The following is a 14,561-nucleotide window of genomic DNA, read 5'->3' as shown; positions in this document are numbered from 1 at the left end:
ACAGGCAATGTGTCAGCTGCAAAATAAATAAATCTGCACTTATTAAGCAATTCCATTGGGTCTAACATTTTTTTTAATACTGTGGTGTTATCTATGGTAAATATTAGTAGCCTGTGCCATATTAGTTAGAAACATGAAGAAGATAATCAAAAACATGTAAAACCCTTTAAAAAAAAAAGACTTCTTAACTAAAATTATCATCTGGCTTAACCAAGTCGGTCTCCCGGCCTGACCACCTAAAAAGTGCCCAAAACCGTTTTAAAACCAGCCAACCAGACCAAATAAGACCATTGAAGAGTGAAGAACCATTGACATTAAACAGGAATCTTTTTAAAACTGGTTTGATTCCAAGAGAGAGGGGAAAATATCCTTAGTGAAACTCAACACAATATTCTTGGGGTAATGTGTACATTGGCATTGATAATTCAGTATTTGATGGCACAAGGCTGCTAAATTGTTCAGTAGCCTCCTCACATTCCTTGTTTTTGGGCTTCCCTGGGATCTGTTAAAACAAAATAACCAATATAAACTTACTGTATGTCAGAATAACTAAAATGTACGCTACATGACACATAATGAAGATGATCTTTATGATATACTGTTAAACTTGATATAAATATACTTGATATACTACATGATTCATCAACTTACCTGATTGCACATAGCTTTTCCAGAGCGGACAAATGTGGCAAAGTGCTCACAATTAAATGTGAGGACTTTGTATGTAAACTCCTTGTCGAGTAAAGCATCTCGTCGTCGTCTAATTTCATTCTCAGGTGAAGGCTGGAGATCGTGTCGGCTATTGCTCACAAAAACACGAGCTCCTTTAGGAACGTTAACTTCAGACAGGAGCTGACGCCGTATCTTAGTTTCTCCAAGCAAAAGATCACCACAAACAGGGAAGACAGCCTGCAGAAAACCTCGAAACGAGCTCATCACCTGATTTTCATCTGGTATGGAAAAAGCAAGTTCTGTATGAGACAAAGTGTTGCTATAACCGTGATCAAGAATAGAAGAAATAAGAAATCAAGAATAGCTTTAGAATTAGCTAAGTTATAGGCTAAATATATACTGTATATAAAATGATGTTTAAACTCATTGAATTAGGCTTTATGCATCACAGTATAGGTCATATCCTCCTGAGACCCAGAAAAAAACTTTTTTTTTTTTAAATTTAGTAACTTCCAGAGCACAAGAAAAAAATATTTTTGAAAAAATATATTTTATTTATATGTTATGCTATGTCCTCTGTAGTCCCCTCTCATTTGTTTAAAAATAAAAAGACATTAAATTAATTACATGTGTAGGAAAAACAATGGGATTTTGTTTTGTTTTTCATTCAGCAATCAATGTTTAGCTTTCAGGATTTTTTTTAACCAAACTTTCTATAAAGATGATTCTCAACTATGTTATGAAAGATATAACGGAATGAACTGATGTACCATTTTACTTTATGCAATATGTGGTTAAAATGGCCAGTTCCATTCAATGCAATGCATACACTGTATCTAATTTGCATATAAATGTGTTTTCGGGGCAACAAGTTATGAACAAGAAGTGTAATAATGGGAGTAATAATTGGCAAAACTTTCATAATAATATCTAACATTTCATAGGAATATTGATATATAATTTCGTTCCCTATTTACTTGAGTCTCCCAAAATGCCTGATAAACATGATTTAATCCCTATTTTGAAACAGCAAGTCATATTTTGATTAGAGACCCCATACCATTTTCCTGAGATGTTGATTTATGACATAACTACTTTAAAATTAGTCAGATTTAAAGGAGAATTACAAAAAATATATCATATTTCCATAAGAGTGCTAATTTGATCACTAAATTGTTGAACTATCCCTTTAAACTGTGGCGTGTGTGGTGTCAGAAATTCACTAAAATATAATTGTCTTGTTCTTTTGTTTCTTGTTCTTGTCATTGTCATGTTTCTGTGTCTTGTCATGTGATTCCCTGTTTGTCATGTGGTCCTGCCATGTGTCTTGTCACTTGTTAATTGTCTGATCATTGCTCACTGAGTTCATTGTCTTGTAATTATTTAAGCCCTCATGTTTGCCCTGTGTCTTTGTCTAGTATTCAATGTTTCATGTCGTTGTCCGGTTCTTGTGCCGTGTTCTGAGTTTCATGCCTTGCCCTTGTTTTATTGTGTTTGACTACGTTTGTTAAGTAAAGTTGCATTTGGGTTCTCAACCAGCTTGCCTCCAGTGGATTGATTCATATGATAACAATAATGTCCGCAGTGGACAACAGTCTATTCCTGCATGGGTCCCAGTCAGCCAGGAGGATATCAGGTGACATTTTGAACCTGTGTAGTTTATAGAGCAGTGTAGGAGTTATATAGCATTTACGGTATGTAGGATTCTTACATTTTCTTTAGTCTCCTCAATTTCAGACACATACCTAAAATGTATGGCTACAAGTAGTCACGAAGGAGTATAGTATAGTATAGTATAGTATAGTATAGTATAGTATAGTATAGTATAGTATAGTATAGTGTGCTTACCTGCAACCCCAAAGTGAATGACGTATCCATCTCCGTCATACACGCCCCAGTGTGAGTAGCCAATGGGGTACGAGAACTCGATCAAATCTCCGTATTGCGCGCTGGATACAACTTGCTCAACCTGTGCATGACACTTCAATCTGTCAAGATTTCTCCCGTTTGCAGCTGTTACAGGTTTTAGAACAAGTTTGACAACATATGACGTCTGCTTTGTTTTGAGGATGTGTCATAAGATACAAGTAAAATCATTTCTAATTCTTCAAAAGATGCTAGATACGCAAGGTGCTTTCGCACCGGAGGAACCTTCCTAGAATTAGTTTCCCACTTTTTGGCTTGTTTGCACCGCAGGAACTAACGTATTGTTAGGAACGCCTTTAGGGGAACTAATGGCTAGTTCGTATAACTTTTAACTTCCTATAACCACCTGGTGCGAAAGCCCCATTATTTGAGAACGGTCTTTAAGCTACTTTCACATTAAATTCATGACAAAAAAGTAACTACCCTCAGCTGTTTCCAAATAATTATATATATTCTAATCATAAATATTAAAATATTTTAAACAATTCTAATGGTTATAATAGTTAGAATTAGCCTTCTTAACTTGTAGCCTAATTCATTTAGTCTACGTGACATAAAATAACAGGCTACATATTTTATGCTTTTTTGAAATATTAATTAGTATCATCCACGTATTGAGTTAATTCAGTAAATATTTGTAAACGTACCTGTTGTTTGTACTCCATCTCTCGTGTTGTTTAGTCGTTAAGAGCAGAAACTATTAGAAAAAGGATTGACATTCTTTGGGCAAGCCTTGTAGGCGTGGTCACACGACGACTAGCAGGACTTGTTTGTGAAGACTTTCTCCTTTCAATGTAATTGATCTACTCCACCTTCAAATCTTCTGCCACATCTGCAGGGTTATTATTCAACTGAATGCACTTAGGATCATTACAATAAAGTTCATTACAGTTGACATTAAATAAAATAAGCGTGTCACCTTTAAGGTAGGCTGTCATGTGATGGCATGATAAAAACATCCACAACACAATCCACTTTATTACAGTATTTACCATGATGAATGAGTGACAATAGGCGTACAGAATGACAAACTGTGAATTTATCGAACTATTTAAAGATCTAATCCATGAAAACTACGCAAATGAAACTGTTAATATACATCTCAGAGAGTTTAAGGAATTATAAATGCTGTATGTCAACTAAATTGAACAAAAAGGCATTTTTTTGTGGAGTACATATTCATTAATGTCAGCAGGGAATTACACACATCAATAGTTTTTAATGCACCGTTTTAATTTCATTTACCAGTGGTTCGGTTTAAATGGAGTCCACGTTTCTTCTGAATTATGCCTCCATGGGAATGTTTATTCATCGTCTTCACTCAAATATCTTGATGATTTACACACATTTTGGACACTATTTCCTCTTGTTCTCCTCTTGGATTGGTTTTGTGCATCTTTTATTTCTTGTGGTTACCAAACTGCACAGCCATTTGGTCACTGACACAGCGGAACGCAGCGGGCTGCACCTCCCAGTACCTGATGGGGTTGTCAAAGAGACTGATGCCATTGTAGAACACCCTCTTCATCCCAAAACCTGTTGGGCAGAAGTCATCCACCCCAACATTGGTGATGTTGTTTGAATGGAGATAGACAACCTGTAAGGAGAGTGTGGTTCAGTTTATTTAGTGTAAATTAACTAGAATCAGTAGAGCTCTGCACACAAACACAAGCACACCTGCAGATACTTCATATGAGGCAGACCACTGGGCACACCGGGCAGACGGTTGTTGTCGAGGTGCAGCTCCCTCAGGTTGGTGAGGTAAGATAAAGCACCGTGCTCAATGTGGCGAATCTGGTTACTGCCGAGTCCCAACCTAGACACAGAGACAGAGGGGTTTTAACCACTAGAGGACACCCAAAGCAAATTTTATGTCACAATAAAGTCCATGTAAAAGTGTATCTGAAGGGAAATGTTTCATTGATCATACATGTATATTAATCACACCAAATAACTGGGAATGTGTAGGGTTTACCTCTGCAGCTGTGTGTACTGGCTGAGATCCACAAACTCAATGGCCTGAATCTGATTATTGTCCAAATGAAGCTCATGGAGACTGCTGGGAAGGTCTGGCAATAATGAAACACATTCCATATGGAAAAGAATGAGTTGCATTGTATTTAAAACACAATGGGACACATTCCTTGACGAAAAGAATTTTGTATTCTGTAACAAAACACCTTTATTCTGTATATAGGCATGTATAAATACATTACTCCAGTCTTCAGTGTCACATGATCCTTCGAAATCATTCTAATATGCTGATGTGATACTCAGTTATTATCAATGTTGAAAACAGTTGTGCTTCATTTTTTTTTTTTTTTTTTGGAACCTGTGATGAATGAATAAAAAACTAAAAGAAAGAAAGAAAGAAAAATTTCTAACTATATAAATCTTTACTGTCACTTTTTATCAATTTAACACATCCTTGCTGAATAAAAGTATTAATTTCTTCCAAAAAAAGAAAGAAAAAATAAAACTTTTGAACGGTAGTGTATATTGTTACAAAAGATTTCTATTTTAAATAAATGCTGTTCTTTTCTTTTCGTTTATCAAAAAATCCTGAGTGAAATAAGTATCACAGGTTATAAAAAATATTAAGCATCTCAACTGTTTCCTACATTTATAATAAATCAGCATATTAGAATAATTTCCTTCAGATCATGTGACACTGAAGACTGTAATGATGCTGAAAATTCAGCTTTACCTTCACAGGAATAAATTATCTTTTAAAGTATATTAAAATAGAAAACCATTATTTTACATTGTAATAATATTTCACAGTTTTACTGTTTTTTCGATCAAATAATTCTTTCAAAAACATTAAAATAGTAATGCTTCCGAACTTTTGACAGGTATGCTGTATTGTGTATACAATACTGCATTCTAATGAAACCATATATATTTGATATATATCAAAATAGTAAATGACTTAAATATACATTACATTTTAACCATCATTCTCATTACCTTTGGGTACCCCAGTGAGTTTGGCTTCAGAAATGCGCAAGTAGTTCAGTTTAAGGCCCATAAATGCTCCAGGTTCAAAACCACTGTTCTGGAGTGGATTACGACCCATTTCTGCAAAATAAACCAGTGTTTGAGGCACAAATTAAATATTTTTTTTATTTATGTAGAGCTTTTTATCAGTAAATGTTGTCAAAAAGCAGCTTTACATGACTATAATCTGGGAGCAACCATTAGGTGACATAATGAACCATATGATGTCATTAGCACAGCTAATATACAGTATACACACAGACAAACGCACAGTCTTACCAATGACATGCATGTTGTGGAGGCCTGAGAAGCTAAATGCCGGCACCTTCTTGATGTGATTGTCATGGATACGCAGCTCCACAAGGAATGGAGGCAGGTTTTTGGGGATGGAAGTCAGAAGGTTGTGCGAGATGTATAACTTCTGCAAACGCTTCAAAGGAAGGAATGCCTTGGGGTGAACTTTGGAGATTTGGTTATATCTTAACACCAGGGCCTGAAACGGGACAGGGGCTATGAATCGTTGATAGGAATGCACAACATAAAGCACAATTTTGCATTTAGAAATTCATTCACAAAATGACAGCAAATGTAATAATTATGATACAAAATATAAAATAAATAGCCTATATGTTAGGTCTCACATAGAGGTTGGTCAGTCCCTTAAAGTCTCCCTCTCTAATCTCTGTGATCCTGTTGCTCTGCAGGTCCAACAGCAGTGTGTCTGACGGAATATCGTATGGCACGGAACCTAACCCTGTTGGGAAATAATGTACAAACAAACAAAAATAGATATATTGGTAGAAATAATGTCTGGAAAAAATCTATATTGTGGATCAAATGTTGTTTATAGGCTTTTATGTTGCGGTGGAAATTCATTTTCCGAGATAGTGGAAAACTCAACATGAAATCATAATGAAAATATTTACTTTAATACACATTCTGGTCTTATATTGTGGAATTTAACGGAACAAGTAATTCCAAAGAGAAAAAAGGCTTGTCTACATAATCTTTCAATAAAATATAGCATATTAACTTGCTCAGCCTCTGAAATGACTTTACATTTCAGCTGACATCACCAAACCCTCTTATTTTGTAGCCCCTTCCCTCCAACATTTGTCTGACCACATTTCACAAACTGTTTGGTGGGTCAAATTAAGTCCTACCCTATTATTTTTCTAGTTTAATATCATGTCTCATTTGCCACATTAAGAAAGTAAAAAGCTATAATTGATGGCCAGATATTACAGCAATAGGCCTACAGTAAAAAAAAAAAAAAAAAAAAAAAACTTTTAAGCTTTTGCCTATAAAAAAAAAAGAGTCCTTTCCAATGTACAAAACAATCGTCCAAACAACAAGACGAACACTGCAACACTATACCAGTAGCCTAATATAAAAACAGAAGTCCACTGAGGTCATTCTTGCTACAATTGATGATTTCAGACGCCAGATGGCGCCAGTAGCGTTTATATGAGCGCGATATTGTGATAAAAGAGACATAAAAGTAGCGCAGGTCTCAGTTAACGTCAGTCATCGTCCTGTGATGTTAAAAACCTTAAAATCATTATCTTATTTTTACCTTTCAGCGTAATACAAAACAGCAAACAACATAAGATTAAACAGTAATAGAAAAATACTATGAAACAAAAAAAACACGGATAACACGGATAAGCGGACTGATACATAATACGTAATACAGCGTAGGCCTACTAGCCCTAGATGATGGCGAAAATGAGAAAATATCCATCCGCTATACCACGACTGGCAAATCAGAATTGTGTAGGCTATTCCAGTTACCTGTAGTAGGCTAGGCTATAATAATATTAGACACTGTAGCCATCAAACAATTAAAATAAAACAAATATGATCACATGATGCCTTTAGAAAGTATAGGCAGCTCATTTAAGAAACAACTTCTTCAGTTTTTACCATCTGAGTCTTTGGGTTACCCAGGTTCACTTGTAAACTTTTCAGCAGGCTGTAATTTTGGAAATGTTTGGTATTTCTATGGGCTTCGGGACTCGGTGTGTTTGCTGTGCTCTGTTGTTGTGTGCTACTGCTAGCATTCCCCTCTGAGCTTCCCATATAATTAAGATGGAGCCAGATGACCATGGCTCCACGTAGCACATTACAATGTGGAGAGAGAGAAAAAGAGGAGAAGCTGTATTTTATGAACTTCTTAAAAGAGAGATAGAGGGAGAGAGGGCAGCTGTGCTTGGGTGGTACCTGGCATCCATAAAAATTGTCCATTTGCTTTTAAATTCATCATCCCTGGTGAAACCGACATCATAGTTTATGGCACGTTTGCTGTACCGAGTAGAATAACCAGAACGTCTGTCTTCTCAGGTGACCGACCACATGCCACATGTGCTGTCTGATGTGGAAGGGCCAGATTAGCGGTGTGTCTGAATTGGTATCCGTTCTTGAGCTAAATTTGATCCTGATCTCATGCAGGACTTTGATGTGGATTTTAAAACCTGACATTTCTATTTAGCTTTCAGCCAAAATTTCCTCCTCACTTTCCCCTACAATGAGCCACAACTTGCTGATTTATTTATACACATATAACTCGTAACTCATTTTCATATCATTGTGTTTCATATAGGCTACCACGTTCATTCATGCTACATTTTTTAAATATCATGGGAAAAATGACAGGCAGCCCTTTGAAGTTTGCTCGATGTAACAGGCTTGTAATTTTGGGATAAGATGGATGATATAAAGGGGATATCCTGTAACTCATTCCATACTAATCACTTATTAGTGTGACTTCACTCTTTACACCAGTGGATATCAACTGGTGAGTTGCAGCCCAAAAAACGGGTCAATATAGCCTATGTTCTGATAATGTTGTTGAAAAACAGTATTAAATAATAAAATGCATAATTAATTGTATGATTCTTTAAAAATGCTATACTATGGTACATATACAAAACAGCCCATGGTATTTTCAGTTTTCATATTCATCTGGTGCATCATGCCATCATTTTTCATATTCTTGGGACTATATTTTTATTGTTCGGTTTTAAGGCCATTATGTTTACGCTTGTGCAGCAAGCCATTTTGGCACTGCGTTTTCCCATATAAAATTTGAGTCTGGAAGCAAAACCTCTCAGACTAAACAGTCATTATCTTGTCTGTCTATACCAAGACACCATCGCAAACACATATCATCTTAAGCCCACCTAAATCCGAGCACTGTACGACTCTCCGGTCGCACCGACAGCCGAACGGGCATGTGGGATGTTCAGGTTGGTATGGATCCCCACCTGACCCGTCCTCCTGGTCCTTCATCATCATCATCAGCTCTTTCACATCAATGTCCTTGCCAAAGTCCCAGAATCCTTTCTGCTCAAAGGGAAGGGCGGAGGAGTCTAGTGGCAGGTGGGCAGTGCAGAGAAACAGGAAAGCCACACAGACCGACAACATGGCTGCTACGTTTTTAATCTGCAAAAAAGACAGAAGAAGTACTAGAAGAAGCAAACTTTAAAAATACGGCAGTACAATTGTTCTACACACTTTTATAAAAACCATAAACGCTACTTTGCATCCAAGAGCTGATTCTGGCCAAATCCTTCATCCTGCGGTCTCATTAAGCTTTGAATATGCAGCCGCCTCGCTGACAGTCATAATAAACCAATCTGCTCTCCACATCGACAACGGGGAAAATATCTCATTGTAACTAAAACTAAAACCTGAGACAGGGAAAGACTTGTTTGGGTCAGATGCATTACCGTGTGCAAATGTGTATTTTCGTAACCTGTCTTCATGCTATATTTACAGTTTTTTTTCCCTCTCCCAGAACGGGTGTAACATAATCTGAGTGTATTTTTGTGTCTTTTGTCCAGCTGAATTACAGCTGAAAAACCACACTGATGCAACGTCAGTATGAGATATATATTTAGCCCTCTTGGTGCATTTGATCATTTTCTTCTGCAGAAGAAACAAGTGACAAATGTACATAATTAATGTAAATAAATTATGTGACTCGACTCACTAATAACTAGCGCAGTTCCATCCTAGAGGAAAATTGAATTACTTAGACATTGCTCTTTCATAGCTCAGGGGATTTTGTTTCAAGTATCAACAATCTCAGATGTTTAGTCTGAAATTCCTTAGGAGATTCAAAAAATGGAAATAAATTAGAAATGTGTTGACACAGTAAGACTATAAAGCTAAAAGATTACATTATATAGCTCAGATAAATTAGTAAGAAATACCAGAGTTCATATTCAAACTGACTTTTGATTGGTATGGTAAATCGGAGCACAGTTTGTTAAATGATTGAGGTCTCTTCTGAAAAGACTTGAGGAGAGATTTTAGGATGTTTTTCTTAAAGGTATGGTTGGCCATTTGTTTTATAAACAATTTCTGTTATACTGGTCGAAACTCTTTTCACATCCTGATAGCAATCAATCAATAATAGAAGTGGCGTAAATATTAAAACACCTATCATTGGTCCTACCTGCCTGTCAACATATGTTTTTCCATACCTCCGCGCGCCCTGCTCAAACAGAAATCACACGTCATCAGCACGTTCTGTAAGTCAATCCAGAGCCACCGAGCGCAGCAAACAAACAGCAGCCGCCTTTTACAGTTCCACCTGAACCAAAACAACGAGCTTATGCTGCGTTCACGCCATGTCCTAACCGTAATGACGAGATAGCAACCCGTGATGTTACTGTTCGAAGCTGTTCACGTCCTCAGACTTATGCGTATTTCTATGTCAACACTATCAATGCTGAAATTAATCTAGGTCAGCACTCTTTAAGTTGTTTATGTTCATTATATTGTAATATTATTGTGCTTTGAGACATGAGGTGGTTTAAAGTCGTCTCTTGTCTCGTGACGCTGGAAGTCATGTGTTTTGAAGGAAGCGTGACTTTGGAGACGCTCCGAAGAGAGGGTGGGAGCTTACGCTTAGTTTTAAAGCTAGCTTGCTATTGGTAGCGTGTCTGAAATTGCCTACCTTACCTTTAAGAGAAAGTTTTGAGAAGAAAGCAAATCTCAATATGCTCGCCTTTTACTATTGTCTAGGAGAACAATTGAGATATTAAAGAGAATTCATTTGTGATATTTTTTGCTATTCAGACTTCTTTTGTCCCGTGGTGTTATTGTTAACAAAAACTAAAACTGAAGATATTAAAATAAAATAATAAATAAATAAATAAAATATGAATATTAGGTGAAAAAAATAAACTTAAAAAACTAAAAAGCTTAATAGAAAGATAAAAAATATATAAAAATGACAAAAGCACTAAACAAAATTAAACCTTTTTAAACTTTTTAAAAAATTAAATTAAAGCTCATTCAAAATATAAAACGATATAAATAATACTAAATAATACACGTTTTAATCGATTCTGTGATCGTCCAGATCCGCAGTAGCTAGTTTTATTTTGTGCCACGTGTTGTGCGTGTGGTTTTAAACTGCCCCTGAGCTCTTTCTCTCTCTCTCTCTCTAAATTCACTCCCACACCCTTTACCACAGAATGGCAGAAGAACCACATTACTGGCAAGTTTAACAGATTGTTTTTGGAGAGACACCCTGATTCATGCACCGAAATAAAGACACTGAATGTATGAATGTACCAAAATCATATCCTCTTCAAATATGACAATAGTGTTATGTAATAAACTGGAAGACCTAATTTAAAAACAAATAACATGATGGTGCACAGCCTGATTTTGACCACTGCCAGAACAATTCTACTAATAGTACAATAAAAGTACTAATGACAAAAAAATAAGTTTACCAGCTCTTAAAAGTTTTTGCCTTCATCTTAAGCAGTCTGTACCCACTTATGAGCTTGATGCAGATGAGTCTTTATTTCTTTAGAAAAAATATCTTAACGGACAACTAAGAATGTTAAGGTATCTAGCTTTTTTCTTCAAACGTACAATATCAAAATGATGCCAAATGGTCATGCAAAGCTGATTTACATCGCATAGATGTGATGAGCTAATTAAAGACTACAGTACTGAATGCTGTCAAGATTACAGAGTTGACGTGGATGACTGAGTGACTCATAAAGCTGATGCCAGCACAACATTTCTCAAGGATTTTAAAGTAGCCTTTTTTTCCTTTTTAAATGAGCTCAAAAAATCTTTGTAAGCTTTTCAAAGAATTGAACTGGTCATAACAGAATCAGATGAATTAAGTTGCCGTGCATCAGGTGCACAAAACTGAACAGGGAACATGTCAGAAAGATAAATAAGATCATCACAGCATCTTACCTGATGTGCAAGATGTATTCGGAGATGATTTCTTCTTTTTTTGAGATGTCTGACGGCAAACAGATTTTATGGTTTGATCATTGTTTTGGATGACTGTCTTTTAGGTCCTTGGCTGCCAGCAGTCACTCAGCACTGAACAGTACCTGCAGTTCAAAACACAGGACAGCTTGGAAAAAGAGGGAAAAAATTGTGTATTTGAGACATTCCCACTTAAGTTGTCTTTCCCTCCCACCGTTTTTCTCCTTCTTTTTGGGTGGTGAGTGAGAGAGAGAGAGAGAGAGAGAGAGCGAGAGATAGTGTGAGTGTGTGGGCTGGTAATTCCACCAAAATACTTATTGTTATACTTATTAAGACATTTAATTTGAAATCACCCTTTTTTGAACATTCAGGATGTTCAAAAGGACATATTATATCCATCCACAAAACTTTAGTTTCTGCATATATAAATTAGATGTAATGAAATAGGACACACAGATGAATAGGTTTAAAATGTGAAGTCGTTTTTCCTGTTAAAAAGACCAATAACATTAACTATAGTAAAGTTTTGTAGACAAACTTTGATATTGGCTTCAGTCTAAGTGTTTAAATTATTTAAATTTTTAGGCTGATAGATAGACAGACAGACAGACAGACAGACAGATAGATAGATAGATAGATAGATAGATAGATAGATAGATAGATAGATAGATAGATAGATAGATAGATAGATAGATAGATGCTTTAAAATACATGTTTACATTGATCTCTGTTTGACATGCTAAGAGCCACAATGATCTTGCCACAGACTTCCCGATTTTACCACTAAGACTGGTGTTACTCCAGGATATGCTCTTTTAATATAAGGAAGTTTTTCTTCATGGTTTAGGACACGGTCCACGCCCTGGAAATGAAGAGCAGTCACAGAAATATATACATCAGCAGAGAATCAATGTAGGGACGGCCCAAAGAAAATAAATCTGAGACAGGGTTCTGCTCTGCTGTGAAGTAGAAAAAGAAGCACTTGTGGCAGCAAGTTACCACTTTAAGAGAAGAGTTTCTCTGGATAGAAATAGAGCAGCAAGAGAGCGCCACTGCCCAGTGCTAGCGTCCACAGTGTCATAATACAGACAGAATGATGAAAGTGCAACTCAGCACTGCGTTGATGCTCTGTGCTGTATGTTTCTGTTAGAACAAAGCAATGTCCCAAAAAGGCAAGAGTGATACTGCAGTCTATAATTATGTAAACTTAAATTTGCTAGTTCATTTTATTTCACTATTTGTAAATGTATTATTTTATTTGGGAAAAAATAAATAGATGTTAAACAATAATAATCTACGTTAAAAAAAAAATGCTGTTGTTATGCCGATGCTTCTGATTAAATCAGAAACGTGAATTATCACCATTGTAACCCGTGTTTTATCTATGTAACACGGTGAAGAGACTGGAGTAAACGCCGATACGGCATCAAGAAATAAGGGTTACAATCGCAACAGTTCAATAAGCAATACGTTAGCATCAAGTGGCCTAATTTACACTTCAAACAAAAACTGACCAGTAAATCGATATATTTTTTTCCGCCAATGACAACAAGCCAAATAAAGAAAGTAGGGTTGTCAATGCATTACAATAATTATCTTACAATTAATAAAATATTTCTCATGCATTGCTGTTCCAGTTTAACGTTAATAAATAAACACATATTTTTTAAGCTTTACGTTTACCGCCGACCCCTAGTGGACAAATGTGAAATTCTGATGCACTGATCAGAGAACAGAGAACTGCTTGTACAGTGGCGCCTCCAGAAATTTTTCATAGGGGTGGCCAGATGGGGCTACTTACAATCTTGGGGTGGCACACCAAAACTATAAACCATAATTTCGGAATTTTATTCTACTGTTGTAGTAAACCGGCCAGTAGAAAACTATCAGAAAGGCTTAAGGAAACTCCTACTGATATACTTTGGTTTATTGTGTTATATTTAACGGACAGTGCATCACGTTGCATGAATTTCTTAAATGAAATAAACAGAGTTCACAAGCAGGTTAATACATCATACACACACTCCATTTCATCATTGCAAATACCACATATGACTCGACTGACAGAACTAGGAACTAACAGACACATGAAGTAAACTTGTGTGTAGTTTATAAAGTCCAATCTTGCACTTGAAAACAATCTAAACTCTGTTATTATGACGCAGCTGTTATTGATGCGACTTACCAGCAGCGAGAGATGTGAGACTCTGCTGGTGGTGACGTAGCTCCGCCCGCACACAAATGCCAGTGACGCAACAGCCAATGTCGAGTTTTCCCAATTAATGCATGAATTTAACAGCATTATTTAAACTCCGTTACACATATACATGCACCAGCTAACGACGTTAGCTAGGTAACTCTTGTCAAAACGTGTCAAAGACACATCAAAAAGCTGCTGTAACAGTAGGTTATACTGTAAACATTTGGCACTTAAAAAGCCAAACACAAAATGTCACGACACATAATTCCCCGTCTTCTTTTTTTACTAAATAATATTTTTGAATTATTTACTTACCGGTAGTTTTCGTCTTCTTTCTTAATCTTAAATTATTTTGAAATTGTTGACCGACGGGCACGCGCTGAGCTGTTGCTGTCTGAGCGCGCAACAGCGGCATGTACGGAGGGGCGGGGGAGGGGCGGGCTACTGTGTGCGATCCAAAGTCTAGAGCGGCTTGCCTGCCTGGCTGTGCATTAGGGATGAAATGCATAAC

General features: G+C 36.4%; 2 protein-coding genes across 3 annotated transcripts; both read right to left on the bottom strand.

Moving 5' to 3' along the window:
• Nucleotides 1-171: 171 nt before the first annotated feature.
• On the bottom strand, nucleotides 172-3,405 carry LOC307012192 (phospholipase A and acyltransferase 2-like). The gene is made up of 4 exons (XM_079638585.1): nucleotides 3,246-3,405; nucleotides 2,521-2,641; nucleotides 652-950; nucleotides 172-502 (listed from the first exon to the last, which is right to left on the bottom strand). The coding sequence occupies exons 1-4, from the start codon at nucleotides 3,261-3,263 to the stop codon at nucleotides 371-373; spliced, it is 570 nt and encodes a 189-aa protein (XP_079494711.1). The 5' UTR covers nucleotides 3,264-3,405; the 3' UTR covers nucleotides 172-370.
• bgna (biglycan a) lies at nucleotides 3,307-14,469 on the bottom strand. Of its 2 annotated transcripts, none has more exons than XM_079638583.1 (9): nucleotides 14,036-14,118; nucleotides 11,833-11,975; nucleotides 8,781-9,042; nucleotides 6,240-6,352; nucleotides 5,878-6,091; nucleotides 5,569-5,679; nucleotides 4,574-4,667; nucleotides 4,276-4,414; nucleotides 3,307-4,195 (listed from the first exon to the last, which is right to left on the bottom strand). In XM_079638583.1, the coding sequence occupies exons 3-9, from the start codon at nucleotides 9,022-9,024 to the stop codon at nucleotides 3,998-4,000; spliced, it is 1,113 nt and encodes a 370-aa protein (XP_079494709.1). In that variant the 5' UTR covers nucleotides 9,025-9,042; nucleotides 11,833-11,975; nucleotides 14,036-14,118; the 3' UTR covers nucleotides 3,307-3,997. The 2 variants fall into 2 exon arrangements, with proteins under 2 accessions (XP_079494709.1, XP_079494710.1); XM_079638584.1 differs by lacking the exon at nucleotides 14,036-14,118 and adding an exon at nucleotides 14,366-14,469 and having other exon boundaries at nucleotides 3,414-4,195.
• Between the last annotated feature and the right edge of the window lie 92 nt (nucleotides 14,470-14,561).

This window comes from Phoxinus phoxinus (assembly GCF_949152265.1).
Source record: "Phoxinus phoxinus genome assembly, chromosome: 15".
Classification (NCBI taxonomy): domain Eukaryota; kingdom Metazoa; phylum Chordata; class Actinopteri; order Cypriniformes; family Leuciscidae; genus Phoxinus; species Phoxinus phoxinus.
This window is presented reverse-complemented; position numbering and strand designations above follow the sequence as displayed.

Excerpts from the sequence above, each read along its gene's own strand:
- bgna (XM_079638584.1), bottom strand. The coding sequence starts at position 9,024 with ATGTTGTCGGTCTGTGTGGCTTTCCTGTTTCTCTGCACTGCCCACCTG. Across the intron at positions 6,353-8,780 it reads CGTACAGTGCTCGGATTTAG|GGTTAGGTTCCGTGCCATAC; the intron begins GTGGGCTTAAGA and ends ATTTCCCAACAG. Across the intron at positions 6,092-6,239 it reads AGGGACTGACCAACCTCTAT|GCCCTGGTGTTAAGATATAA; the intron begins GTGAGACCTAAC and ends GTCCCGTTTCAG.
- LOC307012192 (XM_079638585.1), bottom strand. Across the intron at positions 951-2,520 it reads CATTCACTTTGGGGTTGCAG|ATGAAAATCAGGTGATGAGC; the intron begins GTAAGCACACTA and ends TTTCCATACCAG. Across the intron at positions 503-651 it reads GAAAAGCTATGTGCAATCAG|ATCCCAGGGAAGCCCAAAAA; the intron begins GTAAGTTGATGA and ends TTGTTTTAACAG.